Source organism: Perognathus longimembris, chromosome 11 (assembly GCF_023159225.1).
Source record: "Perognathus longimembris pacificus isolate PPM17 chromosome 11, ASM2315922v1, whole genome shotgun sequence".
Lineage (NCBI taxonomy): Eukaryota > Metazoa > Chordata > Mammalia > Rodentia > Heteromyidae > Perognathus > Perognathus longimembris.
Window position 1 is genome coordinate 49,190,788 of NC_063171.1, and position 23,535 is coordinate 49,214,322.

At 35.1% G+C, this 23,535-nt stretch overlaps 1 protein-coding gene across 2 annotated transcripts in view; it reads left to right on the plus strand.

The window, feature by feature from the left end:
- Positions 1-23,535, plus strand: part of Gpatch2 (G-patch domain containing 2) — a 139,245-nt gene that overhangs the window by 68,073 nt on the left and 47,637 nt on the right. For both annotated transcript variants that reach the window (XM_048356629.1, XM_048356630.1), the window contains exon 6: positions 21,914-21,981. In XM_048356629.1, the coding sequence (XP_048212586.1) occupies positions 21,914-21,981 (68 nt within the window). The remainder of the gene's footprint in view (positions 1-21,913; positions 21,982-23,535) is intronic.

The following is a 23,535-nucleotide window of genomic DNA, read 5'->3' on the forward strand; positions in this document are numbered from 1 at the left end:
AAAGCAAAAGCATATTGTATTTCATCTCTGTAGACCCAGCTTCACCAGTAGTGACCACATGAAAATATATGTCAAGAACACTGATTTCTCATATTGGAATTTAGGCAATTTGTTTTCAGGCTGTGAGCAGTTTCAACCTATTTTTGGAACCCCTCTGTGGCCTGACCATTCATTCTAGCATAATTTATGGTGGCACTGTAACATATGGACTTTTCATCACTGTCCAGCCGAAATTCTCTGTTGAACACAGGCTCTTCTCCCCTTGTCCTTCTGCGGCTCCTTTCAATACTACCTCTCCTGCTTCTGGAAAGTCTAGTACTAAATTTGTATTAGGCCACATGGACCTTCAACCAGAAAAAAAATTGTCAATTTAAATGGTATGATTATGTGAGTCTTTGTGTGTGAGAGATTGAATTTTAGTTGGAGCTGGTGCAGTCAACTCTTAGGAGAAGATATTAAAACTTGATTTACACATGTCAAAGTGGCTTGGTATTAAGTCAGCTAGTATTCTTTTTAGGTATCTTACATAGATAAATAGATAGACACTCAGACAGACAGACAGATAGAGAGAGAGAGAGAGACAGACAGACACACATATATATCACGGTTATAGCAAAATGAGATATTATTTTAATTTACACTAATAAAATGCTGGGCATTTGTCATTGATTATTTCCTGAGGGTCCAATCTTACACTAATTGAAAAATGGTTGATAGTAATGATTATAGTTCTTATCTACAGGCATGCAACTTTGCTACATCTGATCTTACAGACATAGCGCAGCTGGCTATAGCCTAGTGCCCCTCATGAAATGGGCTAATATTGATATTTCCACTATATCATTTTACTGTGTCAGTGGAAGTAAAGTGACTAACATTGCACAGCAATTTTTGTATGATATTATTATTCAAATACAGCCTAGAATTATATGTATGTTCAGATTGCTCCACCATTTGGCACTGGGGGCTTGGCACTATGTTCAAGGTTGTGATAGAAGACTACTACTCTTCGACTACATTGAGCTAGAGCAGTCATACTCAAATTGTGCTGTGGATAAGAACTACCTGGAGGGCTTGGTAAAGGAGAAGCTACTGAGCACCATCCAATTTCCCATTCCCTTGGTGTGAGATAGGGTCTTAGTGTTTGTATTTGAATCAAACTCCTATGTAGCCTGATTTTTCCAGGATCCTGATCACTGATCAACTATCCTGAGAGTGAAATGAGTGAGTATATAAGATGCTGTGTTTGCTCTTATTAATGGAAGCATAGAACACTCATTCAGGCCTACAAACACTAGGAATTCATGTTCTGAGCAGAGATCTTTTTTCTGTTTCTAAAGCCTCTGCTTCTTCACCATTGGTCCCATTGGTCCAGGCGTTTCCTTATTTTAGTAACAATTTGTGAAATTTTTTAATTTTATTTCCTCAATAATCTAAAGTTTCTAGAACAGTTTTGATTAAAATAAAACAATTCAATTTAGGAATCATTTTGCAGATTTATATTCTAATAAGTAAGTATATGAAAAATTAGCTGTACTTGTAAAGTCCACAGATTTTGTGATTATATGTTATATAATCACATATAATAACTAATGATAATCATGCAAGTGCATATTTTAATTCTATGTATAACTTGTCTCCCTACATGTATTTAAATTTAATACAGTCTATAATTACAAAAATATAGTCTAGTATCAGATATTTTCTTGCCTATATTAGATGTGTTCCTTAAGATTACGTAAAATAGACAAATTTTTTGTCTGGTAAATGGAAGTTAAAAATCACTTTAAATTTATTTCAGGTACAATGTAAGCTACTTTGTTTTGTGGAAACAAATTTTACTTAGTGGATTGCCATTACTGAAGCCTTGTTAAACATCTTAATTTTATTTTATTTATATTGTTTTATAGTTTTGCTAAGTGATTCTTTTAAAGGACAAGAAAGTTCAAATTGTGGACGAATGCCTTTACTAAAGAAGAATTTAAGTTAGAGGGATTAATATCAGTTTATTTTTAAGACTATCTTAGTTTAATTTTTATGTGTTTTTACTCAGTCTTAATCTGTGGGCATAACAACTTTGAAGTCAATGATTGTCTATTTTATTTATCACCACACACCCAGGGTGAAGACAGTGTTCAACACTGAGCAGGTACCTATAAATACTTGATGAACAGTGCACAAAGATAATTTTAATAATAATTATACTGAGAAATAATATGGTTGTTGTGTTTAAGTATTAAATAGTTACCTTCAAGACCTATGAAAATGATTGAAAAAATTGAGCTTGAAGAGATTGGAAACCTGCTGTCTATCATAGCTAACGAGTCATAGACCCTTGTCCTTGGACATAGAACCCAGGTTTCTACCACTAAGCGGTGCTGCCCCAATCCCATCCATCTCATATTCCTGAAGAAAACTAGCAACACATATGTAGTTCTTAGAGAGATCGAAATAGAGTGCTCTTGAGACTGGCATTTAGGAAAACAGGAAACAAAACCAGGAAAATAGACACTTATTTCTTGCAGAACTCTTCTGTTAAGGAGCTAATCAGAGGTGAGTTTTGATTTTGTTTTTACTAATATAACGCAATTGCCATCGATCTAAAACATGATATTTGTACCCAACTAAACTGGATCTACATATAGTGAAAGTTTTCAGTCAATAAACTATTTTTTTCTTACTCTCATGAGTTTGCATAGGAGGAACTTGTTTTTTGATTCATTTCTTGATGAAGTTTTCCTGTGTGATTGTTTTATATTTGTTTGGATTTTTCTTGTTGCTGTTACTTGCAATACTGAATCAGGGCCTCATGAAAGGCAAGCTGTCTAGCATACGCTAGGTGCTTAGTAAATGATTCTGTAATGAACTGAGAGACACTAGCCCTAGATCTTAGCTGAATAAATAGAACTTGAGGACTAAGCAAAAACTTAATTTGAAAAGAAGCTGTTTAGATGCCATTAGGCAAGGCTGCATAGGAAAGAAAACAGAACAAGCAATTGTATACAGGGAGAAATGTTTGCACCTGGCAATTCAAACTTATCAGGTGTTAACTTTTATGGTAATATTTTTACTTTTGTTTTTACAAAAAAAATAGCAACATCATCAAACTGCTGTGCCTCCTAGTCTAGGCAAAAAAAAATGAATTAAATGAATAAATTTTTGAATCCATTATATAAAGCCTATACATATTCAGAGTATTCTTTTTAGCATTGATATTTCTGATTTTTCATCGAGTGACAGAAGCAGGTGCCTCAGTGTTCACAACACACATAGTCATTTTGTTCTTTGTGATGTAAAGGCACACTAGTGAGAGAATCTTCCTTTCACAGGTAAGATCAGTGGGCATGCATTCAGACTCGCAGCCATCTTCTCAACCACAGAAACTTGTTGAAATGGCACTCGTGACTTTATAAAATTACAGGTTGTTTAACATCTACATACTCAGCAAATATATTATGATATCTGTGAAATTATGTCATATTTGTCTGATGTTTTACTAATTTGATGTTCTAATTTAGTTTTCTATAAATCAGGGCCTTTATGACAATCCCAGTGTGTGTGGCCTCTTGATTCCCTTGGCTTATCCTTATAATTAATTGTGCTTGCGGCTATGGTCAGCAAAGGAAAAGTGCATACTTTTAGTACCAGTCTTGACTTTCAGAGCACTAACCAAGAGTGAGTTCTTCAGACTGGGTGGTAAGTGTTAAGACATTCAGTGAAAGAAGAACCAACATTTCCAATTTGGAAAAGGGGAAGCCCTTGTTTTCCATTCCAGTGGAAGGAAAAGTAGCTCTATGATCAGAACTTTGACAAAAGAAACCTACATCTCGTACTTGTTCTTCCCGACTAGTCCTCTTCAATCAAGTGCGTTCTTGGGTACTGCTTACCCATTGCTGTAGCTCTTGCTTGGATGAAGGTAGCACAAAACAGCACTTTTTAAAACTACTGTGACAGGATATCTGTATGGACTAAATTTAAAAAACTACAGGAGAAAAAAAAACATTGCTGATTTATCTTAGGAAGTACAGAAGTTTAGAGTCATGTTAGACATTTGAATAGAGCAGTTATTACCTGGTTCCTAATCATTTCTCATTATCCAATTGTCTTGAGTCTAGTAGCATCAAAGATTTAGTGACGTTTTGTCAGCTTTATTGGGAAAATAAAAATCTCAATTTAAATGACATAGGATTTTCAGTATGAGTCAAGTTTTTTCTTTTCTTTTTTTTTGGCCTCAAATTGTAAATGGTGTGCTATTACAAGCTACAAGTGTAGTAATGTATTAAAAGTAGCCATGATTTTAATCAAACCTGATTAATGCAATGAGGACAAAACTGATTATAGAAACTCATTACAGATGAAGGGTTTTTTGTTTGTTTACTTGTTTTCCTGGAAGAATTCTAAATTTTCTTGCTTTGTGGCCAAACCCTATGCAGAATGCCTTGTAATATCCTGGTACTTTCATTTAGTCCCTAAAACATTGTTTAGCTGTAAGTCTTTGGACATTTCATGGTCATTGTTAGGACTAACAAGGATAGATCTAGGAATGTTTGCTTTTGGAATTGATGTGAAGAGGGATTATGAGTGCACAGATACTACTAGATAATACTTTAGAGGTTCTCAAAAAAAATCTTATCACCCTTTAGCCGCACTGTCCTAGGACAGCTGCTTCAAATTTTGTGGATAACACATTCCTCCTTCCTAGAATTCAGAGTGCTTTTGCATAATATTTTGGCAAGGTTTTTCTTGAATATTGAAAGTACTTTTTCAGCCTGATTACCACCAGAACTGTTCCCAGTGGTCTAATGAACTGGAGTCAAGAGAGGAACCTCTAGAGGTGAATACTGTTGAGCAGACACCTTGTACTTTGGTATAGTAAAGTTATGCTGACAACCTTGTTTTGCTGTTCAGAAGAGTAATCATTGCCTATATTATTAAAGAAAAAGGCTTCTGATTTTTAAATGAACAAGATTTATTCATTGCTGCCCTCAATATAAAAATTAATTTTACTTCCATCCTTAATCATGTGTTGTTTGGTTGATAAATCTGAGATGCTGTAGGATAAATTGTTGTCAGAGGGCTCAAGGCAATATAAAGTGGAAGGCAGCCTGGTCTTGCTACTCAGTAGCACCCAAAAACCAGTGGCACAGAGGGCACTTAGCTCCGCAACACTGGGAGGCGGCACTGACAGGTCTTGTCTGTCTTATGCCTGTCTGCCTTACTTCCTATTCATCTGTTTTTCCTTTTAACCTCTCTTCCTTCCTTCCTTAAATCTCAATTGAAAGACCATTTCAACTTCTTTACCATTGTCCCATAACCAATTATGCTTTCCATATCAGTCATGAAATTTAATTTAATTTTTAATTGCTTTAACCTCATATACTTTTTAATGTAAAAATTCCAAAAAAAATATAAAGGTAGTAAAGATGCTGATCAAACATTAGGCTAAACCTGATATGCTAAATTTTTTCTAAGAAAATTTTATATTCAAATACTAACTGAAGACTAGTAATTATAATAAAAGTAATGACAATTTCAAAAACAGCATAGATATATATTCATTGTTTTTATATAAATTCATATCCAAATAAATTGTAAAATGATCAAGAAATCAGTCTTCCAGGGTTATCTATTGCTATTGTTCCCTATGCATTGAATCCCTCACCATAGCCATTACGATAAAACGCTCCCTAAGTACATAAAGGCTCTGATCGTTAAGATTTTTATTGCCAGCCACACATACAGAGCTGCAAATTGCCTTGTTTCAGATTTATTATGTATTACTCCAGAAATTCTATAAAGATCAAAAGAACTGATTACAATGTTGACCTTTGCATTAACTCATCTGAATTTAAATTCAAGTGTTTGATTTGGGAAAATAAGTCCATTTATCATAGGTCTGCTACTGAGGGGATTGTGCTACACTGATTGGGAGTGCTGAGACCAAATTTATTTATTGAGCGTGGGCTTGAAAATTGTTTGTAGGACAAGAGGAACAAAAGTTTGACCTGCCTGTGTATAGTACCAGGGGAACAATATGGGCATTGCCCTTTTCAAATTTGAGATAGGCGGTCCATTTCAGTCTTGTTGATAGCATCTCCAGATATTAAATTGAGCAAATATATACTGTGTTAATCACATAAAGTACTCCTCAATTTGAAATTAATGAACCTCCTTTACTAAGAATATAGTAATTTCTTCAGCACTTTGGAAGCTACTGTCATGCTTCTTTCTCAGTCTAATACTTCAGTGTATTGTGCTTGAACTCAGACTTCTCAGTATTTTAATTTTTTTCCTGATTTGCTAAGAAAAACTGAAGTAATTTTTTCCTGTATAGAATCATATATTTAACGTTGACCTATCAGACTACTTGGCTGTAAATCCATAGAAATTCTAAATAGAAGCCCACACTTTAGATTTAAATGGCTGATTCTGTCCACAGTGATATGTCTTCTCATTCGCCTTCTAAGACTAAATTAAGACTAGTAGAAAGTCAGTTGACAAAGGGAGCAGTAATGACAGCCCGAGGCATAGCCATGAATCTATCCTAAACTCATATGGTGTTAAGTCATAGGCATTCATAACATTTTAAACACTTAGGATTCAGTACCTCCAAGTGTACTCATGATAGACATTAACTTGGCCCATAGTAACCTAAAGAACCTATGAGGAGATGGGAGTATACATTATGAGTTAGGATTTATGCCCATCTTAACACCAAGGTTGGGCTTTCTGCTCTTCATGGTGATTAACCTTACAACTCAAGCTCTGGTCATAGTGAAGAGTCTAGGGTGTTGCCATTTTCAAAGTTTCAGTAAGCAGAGTGGATATAGGCATAAGATACCCTTGACATTTGCAAAGCATCTGCCCTGAGAGCTGCATGTACCCAAAATGTGATAAATGTAGCACAACATAATGTTTTTTTCTCATAAAATTCAGTAAAGTATAACTAAAAATACTGTGGCCTTTGAGACTATTAGTTGTTCTATAAACCCAAGACTACAGAATTTGTAAAGTTACTAAAATAGATTCTACCATTCAACCCATCTCTGTACCACATAACAGCATTGTTTTACAAACAACCCTACACAGAATTTTTAAATCCTAAATGACACAGATATATTCAAGTGTGCCAACCCTTTGGCTTACTTGGCCCATATTATGATTCATGTCAGAATTGCCAAAAATCAGGAGTAATCTTAACATATGCCTGTTAGTGTCCCTTAAAAACTTCTCTTGCAAGACTTGAGTTCTATTAAAGAATGCAGACAATATCGAATTTTCTAGCTTTTTGATATCTGCGTGAACCTGACTGAAGCAGAATCAGTTCGTTTTATGATGAGAAGTGACTGAGAGAAAACTTTACATTTAATTTATTCTTACTTAGTCTGAAAATAAATTACCCTGGCATAAGAGAGGTAATGTCTACACAATTAAAAAAAAAACCTTCTGTTTAGGATTGAATGAAATAAATATATTAGGTACTTAGATGTTATAATCTGTTCATTATGATTAGAGCAACTAAAAGTGAAATTAACAAAAATTGAAATGTGAAATCCTTAGCAAGTAAAATTCCAGTGGCATTGTTATATGTCAGTAATTCTTGGAATTATCCAAACTGTTGAATATAGTAAGTACATCTTTACTAAATGAAGCATATTTTCTTATTTAGTCAAAATGGACATACATATAGAGATGATGGCTGAAGCCAGGAAAATTGAGGATTAAAGAGGTGTAAACTGGCCATATAAAATTTATGAGGCTTAGCTGGGACCTGGTGGCTTGTGCCTATAATCCTAGCTACTCAGGAGGTTGAGATCTGAGGATCATAATTTGAAGCCAGTCTCTGCAGGGAAGTCCATGAGACCCTTATATTCAATTAACCACCCAAGAACCAGAAATGGAGCTGTGGCTCAAGGTGGTAGAGCACTAGCCTTTAAGCTCAGGGACAGTGCCCAGGCCCTGAGTTCAAGCCCCATGATGAACAACAACAGTTTTCTTGCAAGGCTTGCATGATGCAAACAAAAGAAGAAAATATTAGTGTCAAAGGTGAATCAAGTGATTTGTGAAGGGAAAAAGAAAAGGTACATTGTGGACACATTGCCACCGTTTGTAGTAGGCTCTTCTTTCTCTCTGGGCTGCGTTTTAGTTTTAAACTAAACCTGAACCAGTTGTCTTTTTACTCACTTAACACGTATTGTAGGTACTATTTCTGATCCATGAAAAACATTTTAAACAGGCTTCTCTTTTTTTTATTGTAAGTAAACTTAAATGTACTTTTTAACTTCTTTAGTTGGAGGTTGCTTCAGTGTCAGTTCATGCAGTGGACTGCAAGTAAGTAGATACTTCACTTTGAGATTACCTTCTAGAATACAGAACATTATGTCTTTGTTTTCTGTTTTGCGTTGTTAGGTCCTGTGATTGGAAACCAGTAACAAGGGAAGGAATCATCCTAACCATCAGTTCTGAAACAAATTGTCATGAGTTCTTTCTGCATGCCAGGCATTGTTTCCAAGCACTTTATGAGTATTAACGGCTCATTCCCACAACATCCTGATGAGTCAGACTTTCTTATTAGAGACTCTTTATACAGAGGGGAGTAGATAGAAGCAAAGAAAAGTGGCAATGTGTGGCAGTGGCAAAGCATGAACCACCAGTCATTTGCTGCTATGTTGAGCCATGTAGCTTACTCCTCACGCCTCATGTTTATTGCAACCTGAACTGAAAATAAGTTACTTAGCTCTCATTTGGAGTGAATTATATACCCAGTCAATTTGTGGTCATGTGACATGTGGTCACCACTTTCTAAAGGGTCCAGATATAAAGATAACAAGTGTCTTGGTTAATTCAGGTGGGGTGGGTAGAGAGGGAACTCATAGGTAAGTTTCATATCTTTAGATAACTAGACGTTTTTAAAGAGACTATACATAGTGTAACAGATGAACGTAGTTTACAGGTCCTAGTGGTGCATGCATGTGATCCCAGCACTCAGGAAATTGAGGCTGGCTGAGGTTAAGGGATCACTTGAGTCCAAGTGGTCAAGCAAGACCAACCCAAGCAATATAACAGAACCCTGTCTCAAAAATGAAACCATTTCATTTTGAATGTGAAATACATAGACTCCAAAATACGAAGTTAACTGGACCTTCAGTACCCTGGTAAAGATGGACAACTGTCCATCTTCTTAAATAACTCATGCTTTCCCTAGTTCATAAGATTTTTTAAGTTATAGTTTACAACTTGGTGGGAGAATTGAATGTTTGCTCGATGGTTTTTAGATGACTTCACCTAAGTCTTTAAAGGAAGGTGGCAATGAATTGTAAGATTTGTAATCCTAAGTAGCTAGGAGGTAGGAAATTGGGATGATTGTGGTTCATAACCAGACATGACAAAAAGTTCACAAGATCCCATCTCAACCAATGAAAGCTGAGTGTGGTGATACAAAGCTTCTCAGGCTGTCCCTGAGCTTCAATGAGAGACCCTATTTAAAAGTTAAAGTAGAAACGGCCTGAAGATATAGATGGTGATAGAGTACCTGTTTGATAAAACACAAGGCTCTGAGTTCAAACTCTACTGCTGCCTTCAGTAAGCAAATGGTTTTTCGATTCATGTATATGGTACACATTTATCTATTATGCAACAAGTAAAGGCTTACTAAAAACATAACTAGGATTTTGTTATATGTGATTCAAAATATTTTAGATATCTTTGTTAACTTCATGGAGAGGTCAATGCAGATATCATATTGGGAAATGTATGAGAGAGACATTACATAATTCCTAGTCTTTAGGTGCTTATAGTCTATGAGAAGTTAGATAAGGAAACATAATGTCCTAAGCAATATAAGCATATGGTGATTAGAATATACATTGTTGCTTGGAGCCTAAAGGAGATTCATCATGTCATTATGGATGCAAGTATGTTATTGATGTTGCTGGAGCTAATAGATAGAATGAAAGGAACCGAATATTATTTGTTGTCTACTCACAGTTTTTAAATGAGTTCATCAAGGCAGTAAGGTGCATCACCATCACAAACCCATTGCTCAGTTACTGCATAGTGCTAAACAAAGCCTGCCTAGTTGTGGGGGTTGTTCTCCTTCAGAAAGAATTATTGTGAGAACTGAAGTTTAAAAGTGCCTTTGTTTTCTCCATAAATATATCATCTTGGTTGACCTTTGATATCTTCTGTTACCCACGGGCATCTATATTACCTAGGCAAATGGACACTGGAACAGCAACCCCACGTGCATTTTTCATACCTAAATGTTGACTTTTGGTTTGGTGCCATACATGTTTACAGAATCTGTCAGTGTTTCTAGGTTTCCCTTTAAATATCCATTCAGCCAGAACAGAAGTCACCTTTCCATTAAACTCTCCTTGTTTGCAGGGTCAGTGTTGTTTTTTGCAATTGGTTTCTGGTCATTTATTTATACTTTTTACAGCCAACTTTTACACACTTGAAAGCATTTCTTATGTCCTTCTTGTTAGCATTTTTCTGTGCTATCCTGTACTCCATAATGTGTGGGGCAGTGGTTCTGAAACTTGAGTCTTCATCAGATCACCTTGCAGGGCTAAACCCCAGACCTCTAAGCTCCATTTCTGAGGTTCTAAATCAGTAGGTTTGGAGCAAAGTCTGTTTGAATTTCTAACAAGTACCCAGGTGATACCAGATCCTTTTCCTGAACAGTCACAGTGTTTCTTGAGGTGGAGGCTGGAAACACCAGAATTCCCCTAAGATTCTCAGTGGGGTCCACAAGGGCTAAATGTCTCATAATGCTAGTAAAATATTACTTTGTCTTTTCACTCTCATTTTTTTCACTAATGTACAGATATTTTCCAGTTTCTAAGCAGGTACATGTTTGTAAATTCTTGGGTTTAAAAAATTGTACTTTCAAATTTTAATTTGCCATGCTAAATGTAGTATTAGAAATCTTTAAATAAGAAACTTTAAACACCAGTACTCATGATCTGGATAAGGAAAAGCTTTTTGTAGTTCTCAGTCTTTGTAATAATATAAACATGGATGGGGCTGGGAATGTGGCTTAGCGCTACAGTGCTTGCCCTGGGTTCAGTTCCTCAGCACCACATAAACAGAAAAAGCCGAAAGTGGCACTGTGGCTCAAGTGGTAGACTGCTAGCCTTGACCAGGGATAGTGCTCAGGCCCTGAGTCCAAGCTCCTGGATGGGGGGAGCTGGGAGGAGATTGAGAGCTGCTTATAGAAAAATAGAGTACAGCTTTGTAGAGTCAAAGCCAACAGAACCTGCATGATCAGCTCCTCTGTGTTCTCTGATCTTATACCAAACCAACCTTGTTATATTGTATCATATCCATAAGCATTATTGCAGGGGGGAGGAAGGGAGAAGGAAAGAGGAGGAGAAAGTGAGACATTGTGTGTATGCCTGTTTGCACGTGTGTGTGCACATGTGCGAGTGCATGTGTATGTCTGTGTGTATGAAAGAGAAAAAATCTGAGCACAGAAGGCACATTTCCTTGTTATTAACAATAGAAGGAACTGGTCCTAAGTTCATTTCTTTCAGGACCTTATAATTGGCCAAGAAAAGCAAATCAGCTGTAAAACATTCAATTTAGAGGCCATTATGATAGATAAGATATTTAACTCTTTTTATTTAAACTCCTGACCTTTACACTAATTGGAAAGCATCAGAATTATCAGCCTATGTAGTCAGTACTCATACCTTCATGGAAATTACCAAGTTCCCTAGTACAGACTTGGAAGTGTAAGGTTTTAACTTAGTTTATAAAATGACCATTCTTTAACTTTCAATACATTTTATAAAATAAATGTCTGTTTTTCTAATATGCTTGCTTGTAAAAAGTGACCATTGATTTTTACCAAACCTAACCAATTTTTTTTTTTAGTAACTGGCTGGAAGGACAGACTTCTCAGATGAACATTTCTCTATCTATGTACACTGATTTTGTTTTGTTCAGGGTCAGTGCTCTACCACTTGAACCACAGCTCTGTATTTGACTTTTTGGTAGTTAATTGGAGATAAGCCCATGGTTTTGTCCCTTTCTCTGATCTTCAAGCCCTCATACTTCCTTAGGTCCTAGTGCTCATCTACATACCCCACCTCTCCCACCTTGAGAACCAGCCATATTTTCTCTTGCTGTTAGTGGCCTCCTTGCTTTTAGAAATACCTCAAATGTGTATCCTGTTCTCCAGACACGTGAGCTCCCCAGGTGTGTCTCAGGAGGCAGACACCCCTCTGTGACCTTACACCCACATTTCTCAGATCTCCTCCCTTACCTTATGGAAAAAGATCAGGCACAGTCAGAATGATTGCTACTGAGCTGGTCCTCTGGCTTTGCTCTTAGTTCTGTCCTCCACAGGCTCCAGGAGACACCTTGGCCTGGCCATACCAAGTAGAAGGGGTGGCCTCTTCTTGAATGAATAGGAAACTGGACTTCACAACCTCATACAGGTTAGGAGTTAGCGATTAGCAAGAAATAGATTTACTGAAGCCAATAATACAAATTAAATTAGGAAACATTTCTTTTTTAAACATCTTTATTTTTTTGTTTCAATGTAAATCTAGGTTGTATACAACATCACTGTCAGATGAATGTTGTAAGAGATTAACTTTCAAAACTTTGAAAAACAATAGAAATAACATACAGTCCAAAAAAGTAAATATATAAATGACAGCCCTGTGCTACATTATTAAACAATGTGGAAAGAAAATAACTTTAGATACTGAAGGTTGATCATGTGATTCTGAGTATCAAATAATTTATAACCAACACATAAAAGTTTTCTTAATCTACTTAGATTCTTAAATGTTTAATGTACAAGTAAACTTTTAGTCCACAAAGCGGTCCTAATAAATTATTATATACACAAAAGTGTTTGCAAGATCTCATTGTGGTGCCATGTTTCTTTGTGTCCTGTTTTATCAAAAATATACATCAAAGAAGATAAACAGTGTAATAAGGTGTGCTTACATGTTACAATTCTCCTTAGGAATGAAAACCTATAGAGTATTGCTTTTGTTTCTTAAGTTTGATCCTTTCTTATAATAAACAGTACGGGTTAGCACCAGGAAGAACACAACTTGATGGCTTTCTGGTTGTTATTGTTAAACCTCAGTAAAATTGTAGGTAGTGCAAGGGAGACCTGAAAACTTGTATTATAGTTTTCGTTCATTGAAGTTTCCTACAATAATTACATGTTATACTTAAAGTGTTTTGAATGTACAGAGAGGTAGAGAATAAAACTTTTGTAAGCACATTCTTTGGCAGGAGTTACACCAGCGCTCCATATTTCTGGTTGGTAGGAGCATACTGTGGGTCACTGTGGCACCTCTCAGCAGTGCCTAGTGAGCAGGCCATTATCTTTTGTGTCAACCAGATAACTAGGAACAATTTTGAACAGGCAACAAAATAGGGCAGAGTTCTGAAAAAAGGGATGAAATATATCAGAATATTGTTACATGTGAGGACCATAACTTTAAAAACTAAATGTAGTCACCTTTTGACTCTCTAGTCATGTTTGATAATAATTTTTATTGGATACATTTTAAGTAGATAGATTGGGTAATGGATAAACCAGACCAAGTATATAATTGTATGTTTAATAGATGAGTAAAAATTATGAATTCCTTATATGAAGAGCTTTTATTAATAGGAATCTACACAGTATAATTAAAGCTCATATATAAAAATGCATATATTTATAATTACATATTTTGCTTATATAATTATAATATATTTGCATGTTTTTGCATTTATTAATATATTAAATGTAGTATTATTTAATTTATATGTTTCTATAATATATTAACGGCCACTGGACAAAAATTTCAGAATTTTTTACATCTCCATTATAGATACTGAAATTGACATGTCCTTATACAAGGTGTCAAACACTTTCAAATATAAAATTAATTTTGACGTAAGGTAGGTAAAATAATACAGAAATTTTAAAGTTTTTTCTTTAAAGTACCATGTCTCCAGCAAACATAAACTATTACATAACAGATTTTTTCAAAGATTTTTCTTTTCTTTTTTAATTTTGCCTCCAAGATAGGTAGGATTTTTTAGCCTAAATAAACACTTAATTTTGAGGAGGAGGAGGAGTGTGTGTGTGTAAAGAAAACACTCGTTTTTACATGTAGATATGAATTGCTTTGATGTGAAATAAGAGAATCCACATTTAGACTATCATGGCTTATAAATTAGAATTTTTATAGGCTGTATAGATTTGCAGCGTAACCTAAGTATAAAGCACTGAAATAAACTTAGAAACTTTTTTAAAACACACATGCATTTTGTTGATTGCTTTGACATTTGCAGAGGCAGGTCTTTATTGAACATAGATTTCACATAAGCATGTTGATGTACCTTCCTTAATCCCATTGTAATATCTCCAGCTACGTTAGTGAGGGATTTAGGAAGCATTGGTCAGCCGGTAGAGGACAGTCACAGCTTGCTACTAACTCTGGAAAGCCAAGTGAAGCTATCTTCCACTGTCTCTATTGGGCATCATTATAAGCTGGTTTTTTTAGTTCTTACTCAAAAATGCTACTGTGAAATAGAATTAAAAAAGGTATTTTTATATTTGCTTTTTAAATTTGCAGATTAATCTTTTCTATGAAAACATTTAAGTCATTCATTAATACTATATGCTAATAATGAGAATTTTTGTATTTAACAATTAAAAATACTAACATAATAAACTAGAATTGTTATTTTTTAATTGTTAATACTGACTAGGTTTTTTTTTTATTATTGTTTTAGGCTTAGTTTTATAGTGTCAGTGTGTAGTGTTCACTGGCCTCAAACTCATTATATAACCCTGGCTGGCCTTAAACTTGAAATTAGCCTCCTAAGTGCTTGAATCACTGGCATATACCATCATACCCAGCCTGACCATACTTTAACTAAGAACAGAACTATGCACTGTGAAGTAATTACTACTTAGTTTAATTTTAAAACTTAACATTTACCAGTGTCATATACCTAAGTGTATATATGGGTGTTTCTAAACTTTCATCAACTTGAGACTAATTTTATTTAACAGTTCTCAGAGAAGTATGTTCATTTGTGTTTGTTGAAAGTGTACTATGATTACTTCAAAAATGCATGAAGTGTATGTATGTCTCCATCCACCTCTCCCTATGGTGCTGACAGCTGTAAGGTTAGCATCTACCCTGTGACAGCATCCTGATTCCTGCTGGGGAGACTAATCCTCAATTGAAAGGAAAGCCCTGGGCTTCTCTGTGGTTTATTTCCTCTGACTTTTTGATTCTTTAAAAAACCTTCCTGGTTTAAAGGTGTAATCTCACATTTAGATTGATACCTGCTTCTGAAAGAAGAAAAAGAGGGAAAAAATACCAGTTGAAACTCTCTCTCTCTCTCTCTCTCTCTCTGCCCTTTCCTCTCCCCCTCCCTCATTCTCTCCCCCACCTCCTCCTTTCCTCCGTGTTTCTCAGATTCTCATCCTGAAGTATTTACTTGGGTTTGGCACAGTGTTTAGATGCACTGCTTTTTCTGTGATGATTAGGCTCAGCTGTGGGCCATTTGTGATTTAAGTCAACATTGGCACATGTGGTGTTTTCTGGGCTGCCAAGCCCCTTTGATTACCCTTAAGATGACTTGTTACCAGAAGTTATACAGGCCAGCTCCAAAGTATCCCTGGATATATCATTCTAAGCTAAAGATTTCCCAAGCAGGTACTTTAGATGATGGTCACCATTTTCTATGTCATATCCTCGAACACAAAAAAAAAACATTTGATTTGTGTATTGTCTTCCTGAAAGAAAAAAAAATACCCTAGGTGATCAACATGACAGCTTAGATACCAACCCTGCTTTCCTCCATCATATTATTAACTCTTCTCTATGACTTGGCAATAATGATGTTTCTTCTCTCGGCAACTTAATTGTGAAAAATCCTATAAGCAGGGAAGAACTGTAAAGAACTATTGCTCTCAATGCTAATAAGATTGGGTTTACTAATTATGTGAATTTGTGATGTGTCATTTCATCATTATCCCTCCTCTATTGGCTTATTATTAATTTCTTCCTAAAAGGGAATTCCAACGACATGGAACCCTTGACTTTACTAACAGGTAAATATTAACACAGTCCCCACTGTGTTCTACCCCTGTAATATGGTGTAGATGGCATGGAGACCATGAATACTTCATGCCACCTACATCCTAATGCCAGTGTCAGCTCTGCAGAAAAGAGCAACATTACCTGAGAATGTTGGTATTTTTTAAACATTTGGTTGATGAGGAGGAACTGGCTTTTATTTCTGTGCCATTTTCAGGTTACATAAGATCCTAAATTTCAGAATATTTTCTTAATTGGAAAACTAAATGATATTGTGTAAATTTACCAATTTAGTACAAGTTTTCCTAATCTTGGGTAGTCCAGTTGTCCCAAGAAGTGAATAATCATTATTCTTTGCTTTAAAAAGTTTATTGAAATGGTGATGTATAGAGGGGTTACAGTTACATAAGTTGGGTAATGAAAACATTTCATTTTGAATAGTGCCAACCCCCTCACTCATTCTCCCCAACTTTTTTTCCTTGCGACTACCCTTCCCCTAAGTTGTATAGTTCATTTCCAATATAGTGTTTAGTAGGTTTCACTGTTGAATTGGTTTACCATTTGTCCAACCATTTCTGTGCTTCCCCTTTCTATCTTGAAATCAGATTCAATTATAAAACAAAGGGTACAGAAAGCAAAAACAGCAACAGAAGGAATAAGCCAAATAAAAAAGTAAAGAAAAAATAACTGCAAACAGTATATTGAAAATCTCTGGCTTTCATTTCTTGGAGTTTATTTCCACAAGCATCATTTTATATGATCATATGCACATACCTATTGAGCCCTTTTGATCCTTTCCTAAGAATACCCTCCCTTGTTCTTACTGTGTGAATGGGATTGCATCAAACTGAAGAGTTTCTGCATGGCAGAGGACATTGTTAGCAAGATAAATAGAAAGCCCACAGAATGGTAGAAGATTTTTACTAGCTATGTATCAGACAAGGGCCCCATATCTAAAGTCTACATCTTTATCCTTGAATGTTCCTTCTATGCAGGCTTTTCCTGAAGACCTAACTCCTATTAGGTAAAGACTTACAATAACTATACATCCATCATATGCATTTTGTATGCACTTATTATTCTTTTTGTTTTTTTAAATATATAATGAAGTTCTTTTCTGAACCTTCTATAAATCTATTATTTTACTTTGCTAGAAGTCCTAGAGAGTGAAGATACAAGATGAATTATTGAGAAATAAATATTTCTCATGTTAATCTTATTCTTAAGAAACAGGAGACAAATTTGGGGCAAGCACTTTTACCACTAGGCCATATTCCCAGCCCGGGAGACAAATTTGGAATAGAAGGGTTCTGTAACTCAGTTTTTTATCAAATAATAATATACCTGAAATCACCCAAGTGACTAGAAACCAGTAGTAAATCTAAGCATAATTTTGTATCTATGTAAGTTCTTGGTAGTATTTGTTGAATTTGGTCAAGTAAGCCATAGTGTTGAGCTTAGAACAACCAGTGTATTCATAAGGAGCTAGACATTTAAGCAAGAAGTGAAGAAGTGTTGCCAGGAAACCTTCAATGTATTTCTCACTTGTGTTCATTTTGCCATCAACTTAGCATAGTGGACCATGGGGACAAGAAAGGCTGTGTGTAAAAACAGCAGTTTAGAAAGCTACATTTGGCAACTTAGTAAAATGAATTTGGGCAGGTAGAGATAGGCTGAATATAACTCTCTTCTTGGGGGTGATTTTTTTTATCTTCTTCCTAAATCAGATAGCTACTTTGTTTCCCTTTAATTTTATCAATACTATCCAATTTATGCTGCCCAAAATGCTGCATTTTTATATTTAGTTTGGAAGTAATACCCATTTGTTTTTTACTTTATCCCATGTGACTTTAAAAGTAATTTTAATGTTATTTTCTTGAATCTGTTTTCTATTCCACAAATAGATTGTGCCTTTTGTGAATTGTAACCATTCTGTAATTTTATGAGAGTAGATGACAAAATGAAATATTTTACTCTTTCAACCATGTTGTAACAGAACTCTTGGAACATTCCTGTAAAAACATAGGCACACTCAATTGAAATGACCTTGGAGAATCTTTTATTCTTATATGTTAGATAAAAGATAAATACTAAAATTTCTCAAAAAGTTAGAATAGTATTTCCTTTTTAAATGAAAATAAACTTTCAGACTAACCGTCAAAATCCATTTGTTCCCACTTCTTTATCCTTCTCTTACTTTCTCCCCCAGGGGTTAAAGTTATATTTTTGAAATTGTTTTTGTTCACTTGTTTTCTTTAATATCTGTCACATATACTTGACTGACACATTTCTGGAACATACTAGAAGTTGTCATGCAGAGCCTGCTAAACAATAAAGGCTTATTTCTTTCTTCAAAGGAGTCAAATTAATAATTGTCCTAAGAGAAACAGGAAACTTCTAGGGCTTGACAAGCTAGCTGCAGGACTAAGACAGTGCCCCCCTCCAGCTGCAGGCTGCACAGATTTGAGTGAGCAGTCCGCACACAATTGAAAAGCCTTCTTTGAATGGCAGCTTGCCACAAAAAAAATATTTGATGGCATGGGTACCTAAGCAGAATAGCATTTGGGAGGCAAATAGACTAGTTGAAAAATAAGGACAAAACTGAGGAGGAGAGGATATAATAGGCAAGGAAGGGTCAAGACAGTAGGTTCCCAGAGAAAGGTATCAGGAATCATGTACCTGAATTTCCCACATATTGGTACTTAACTGAGCTTATAATTAAGTTGTGATATTTATATGGCTGTTGCATTTTCATCTCTTGCTACCATATTCCAGCTTATAAGAGGTTGACAAGTTGACTGTAAACCAGAGCAAATGCTGAACATTGTAATGACATGAAAGTTATGTGGTCTAGTAACCATTATTTCTATCTGGCTTTGAAGTTTGTTAGGATTTTTATAAATTTGTATAGTAGGAAGTGGTACTGTAGCTCAAAGTGGTAGAGCACTATCCTTAAAAGAATTCAGGGACAGCACCCAGGCCTCAAGCTCAAGCCTCATAACTGACCAAAAATAAAAATTATATCGTATGCATAGGTAATGAAAGAAGTATTCTTACTTGCCTTAGGTTATAATTATGTGTGTAGTAATTAACATGTAGCAAATAAATGATAAGAATTATGAGCATGTAATGTGATGTCTAAGATTGCCATCACTGTCTATTGGCTAATTACATAAGGAATTGTTCCTGGAGTTTTAATAATGACAAGAATTTGATTGAGAAAATACTACTTCTCAGAAAAAGTTGAGATTTCTTTCTGTCTTTTCCTGAGGGCATTACTAGAGGAAATGTTTGCAAAAATAAAAGCATTACCATTCCTAATTATTTACTAGAAATTAATACTTTGATCTGATAGTTGAGCCTTAATTTGCTGTGATCTTCCACCGAGCTTCAATACCTAATCCTTAATTTTATTTCTATGTGTGTGTACCCATAATTCATCATAGAACAGCTATAACTGTTACCAGTTCTTTAAATATATTTCTTCAAATAAACACTATAAGATATCCTGCTCACAGAATTAAACATGTGTTGGGACACACCTGTAATCTCAGCATAGTGATAAAGGATCAGCCAGGGCAGTATTGTAAGATCTTGCCTCAAAGGAAAAAGAAAGAAAAAAAGTGTTTTAAAGTTTAAAATCTACTCCAGCTTTAATCTGACACTTGATTTTTCACAACTGAATTCTCCGTTTAACATATTATTCTGAGACTTTAGATAAACATGTCTGGTCATTAAAGCAGGAATAGGTTCTTCTTGAGACTGACCAAAGACATGCAAACACCATCATAACTGTATGTCAGTGATGCTGTTTCCATTTTAAAAATTCCAAACTATGAGTATATTTTTATTCTTTTAATGTAAAACTTAAATTGACTTGAAATAACTATAATTTGCTTCTATTTTTAACCCCATTACTAGGTAAATATGTAAAGTAATGTAAATGTCTACATTTGATACTGTAAATCTTTTGTGAATTATTTGCTGAAAATTGAATTGAACTTATAGTTTTTTATACTCATGTGCAATTTCTGAGAAATTCATAGTATGATTATTTCTGACTAGAGTGAAAGCTTACATTTGTATTATGGTATAAATTAGTTATAAATTCTGTTTTATTATATTCAGTTCTATTGTTTTCATCAGACAATTTATCACATGGGTGTATGTGAAATTCCTTTGTTTATTAAATTTCAGATTATGTACTTTAAGCCAGAGCAAGACTCAAAACATTTTTCCATAAGTATAGCTTCAGGTAAACAAGCAATTTTAGTCCTGAAAATAGCTTCTGCTTCTGTCAACACGTTGTTTATTTTTTCTCTGAGATAAAAAGTTCGGTTTTCTGATATTTGTAGCAAGATAAAGTCAGTAAACAAGATTAATATAGTGTGGAAAAGGTTGTCAGCAGCCCTGGCAAAGGAAATAAGTTGCCTGTACATAGAACATACTGTAAACTGAATAAAAGTGTCAGGTCCACCATGAGATAATGTGATCATGAACCTCTAACAAAGCATGACATAGGCACAGTCGACTTTTCTCATAGCCCCACTGTAGAAAATGGATTACTGCATTCCAGGGATGCCCACTGGAGTAGCATGAAAACCACATTCTGAGGTGAATGCTGGATGTGGTCTTGGAGTTAAGCCACATTTACCTGTGCTATTCCAGCCGTCCGTTATCAATGTCATTGTCTGCGCATTTGCAATATATTTACATTCCTTGGAATTCCTGAGTGTATGCTGGCATCCTTGTTACCCATGAGATACAAGAAGAAATAAAATGCTTGAAAATGTTTCCTTTCCAGGTATATTACTGCCTTATCAGGCATTTTTTTCCTCTTTCTAAATGGCATTTCTATAAGTAACCATGGATCTTCTGTCTTATGAAAGAGCCTATCTTAAAGTTTTACTGCAGTTTTATGCCTTCCATTTGTGGTGGTAGGTTCTTTTATGCTTGGTGCTATTTTTAGTTACCTTTGAGAACTTTCTGTAAAATTGGTATGCTGTGGAATTCTTTAAAAGTGAGTGTAGCTTATATCGAGACGTTATCTGAAAGCTTTGTTGGATTTCCCATTTGTTTAAAAATTACATTGTAAGATATGACTGTCCTCTTATGTAAAATTATATTTCATTCAGTGAAAATACACAACTTGTAACTTGTGGACAAACTATAATATAATAATGCTTTCTTGACCAAAATTCTTGTGTGCATTTGAAATTTTACATTGTAATATATGTTATTTATATTTAGGAACTAACTAAAAATATAGTGGCTCATGGGAATATCCACTGATCTAATCAAGCCCTTTTCAGCATCAAATTAAATACAGGTGCAGTGCAGTTGGACAATATTTGCATCTGTTTCTTTTTCTTTTTTTTTTTTTTTTGGCCAGTTCTGGGGCTTGGACTCAGGGCCTGAGCACCGTCCCTGGCTTCTTCCCGCTCAAGGCTGGCACTCTGCCACCTGAGCCACAGCACCACTTCTGGCCATTTTTTCCATATATGTGGTGCTGGGGAATCGAACCCAGGGCCTCATGTATATGAGGCAAGCGCTCTTGCCACTAGGCCATATCCACAGCCCCTGCATCTGTTTCTTAAGAATAACTTTTATACTTTAATTCTAGCAGAATATCTATGTTTAACTACAAAGGTCATTTTTTTAACCAAGAATTAGATAATATTTTTTTGCATATGCAATTTTTGCCATGGATTCGAGGATGAATGTTGATGGCTACAGTTTACAACTATGTCGTCATCTATCACATCCTTATCATCTGCTGTCTTTCTGCAAACGAATCTCTGACTTAAAAAAAATAAAATAAAATGTCCCCACAGGTCCCCAGTCCTGGCCCAGTCAGTAACAAGAGGATGGTTCACTTTTCCCCAGATTCTCATCATCATGAGTGAGTGCTCCTTGTATCTCTGTAACTTTGTTCACTTTTTTTAAATTTGTTTCTTTACAAAAAGTGGCAGCTAATGAAGGTGGTTTAATCTTTACCTATCTTTTAAAAATTAAATGGCATATACTAATGGTAAGTAGTGCAAGAGCAATTTAACTTAAATCCGTGCCCAAAATTTAAATGAAGACGTTTAAGTATATTTTATGTTTATGATAGAATTTGAAATACAAGCTTATGTGTTAGAATTCATTTTGTATCTGAAAATGTGCAAATTTTCATGACACTGATTGGTATTAAAGCCCTCTGGTCAGCCGCCTTTACCCTTGCCCTTGTATCTAGATGTCACTTGCACATCCTACCCTCTATACTTTATCTACCACTATCTACCAAAATCCTATGTATTACTCAAGGTTTTTTGTTTAAGTTTACTTATTAGAATATAGTAGATGCAATTAACAGAATATGTTAGCTAACAGTAACTTAGACCAAAAGTTTGTGTGTATGTGTTGTTTTGTTTTTCTTATTTTATCTTCTCACAAAAGTCAGAAAAGAGAATGAAAAGGAATGACTATTTGTTTCTCTACCTTATTAACCTTATTTTAACTTGACTGCTTATAAAGGTCCTATCTCCACGTGAAAGCATACTTTGAGTTAGGACCAAATACCAGCATAATTTAGAGGGACCACATCACATTATCCTTGCCATTTTTTTTTACATCCTCAGATTTATTGTCTCATAATCTCAAGATGGTTGATTTTGATTCATATCTCTCATTAGCTTTGAAAGGGAAAGACCAGGGTTAATAGCTTTAACATTTTGATTTTTACTAAGAGCCAAAGTTCTTATGCTACTCATTTGCCTCCTTTTTTTTTTTAAACAAGTCCATTTATGTAAATAATTCTGTTGACCATAATTTTCCCTATACCACTTTCATTCGTCGTCTCCTCCCTTCCCACTCACAAAAACAGACACATCTTTGTCTTGTTTCATTACACACACACACACACACACACACACACACTATTTTGTCTGTATTTATCCTCCCTTACCTTCCCCTTTTGTGTGTGAACTCCCACTAATGCTAATACCTCAGATGAGGAATTTTCAACTACCTAATATCCTTTTTGTTAAAGTACATGTTAATTGTTAAAAGGTGTCACACATATATGTATACCATATGTTAACTACATACATTGATAGGTACACCTGTGTGTGCATGCATACACACATATGATTCTGTATGTGCTTATATATATTTATATTTTAGGTCTAATATCCATTTATGAGGGGAAAACGTGTCCTTTGTCCTTATGAGCATGACTTACTTCACTTAATATGATGATTTCCAGGTCTATCTATTGCCCTAAAAATGATATAATTCCCTTTTTCTTTATAGCTAAGTGTTTACAGACCACATTTTATTGACCCACTCATGAGTTGTATGGTATCTAGGCTGTTTTCATAGCTTAGCTATTGTGAATAGTCCTTCAGTGGACATAGTTGTGCAACTGTCCGTATTACATCCTAACTTACATACCTATAGAGAAATGCCTAAG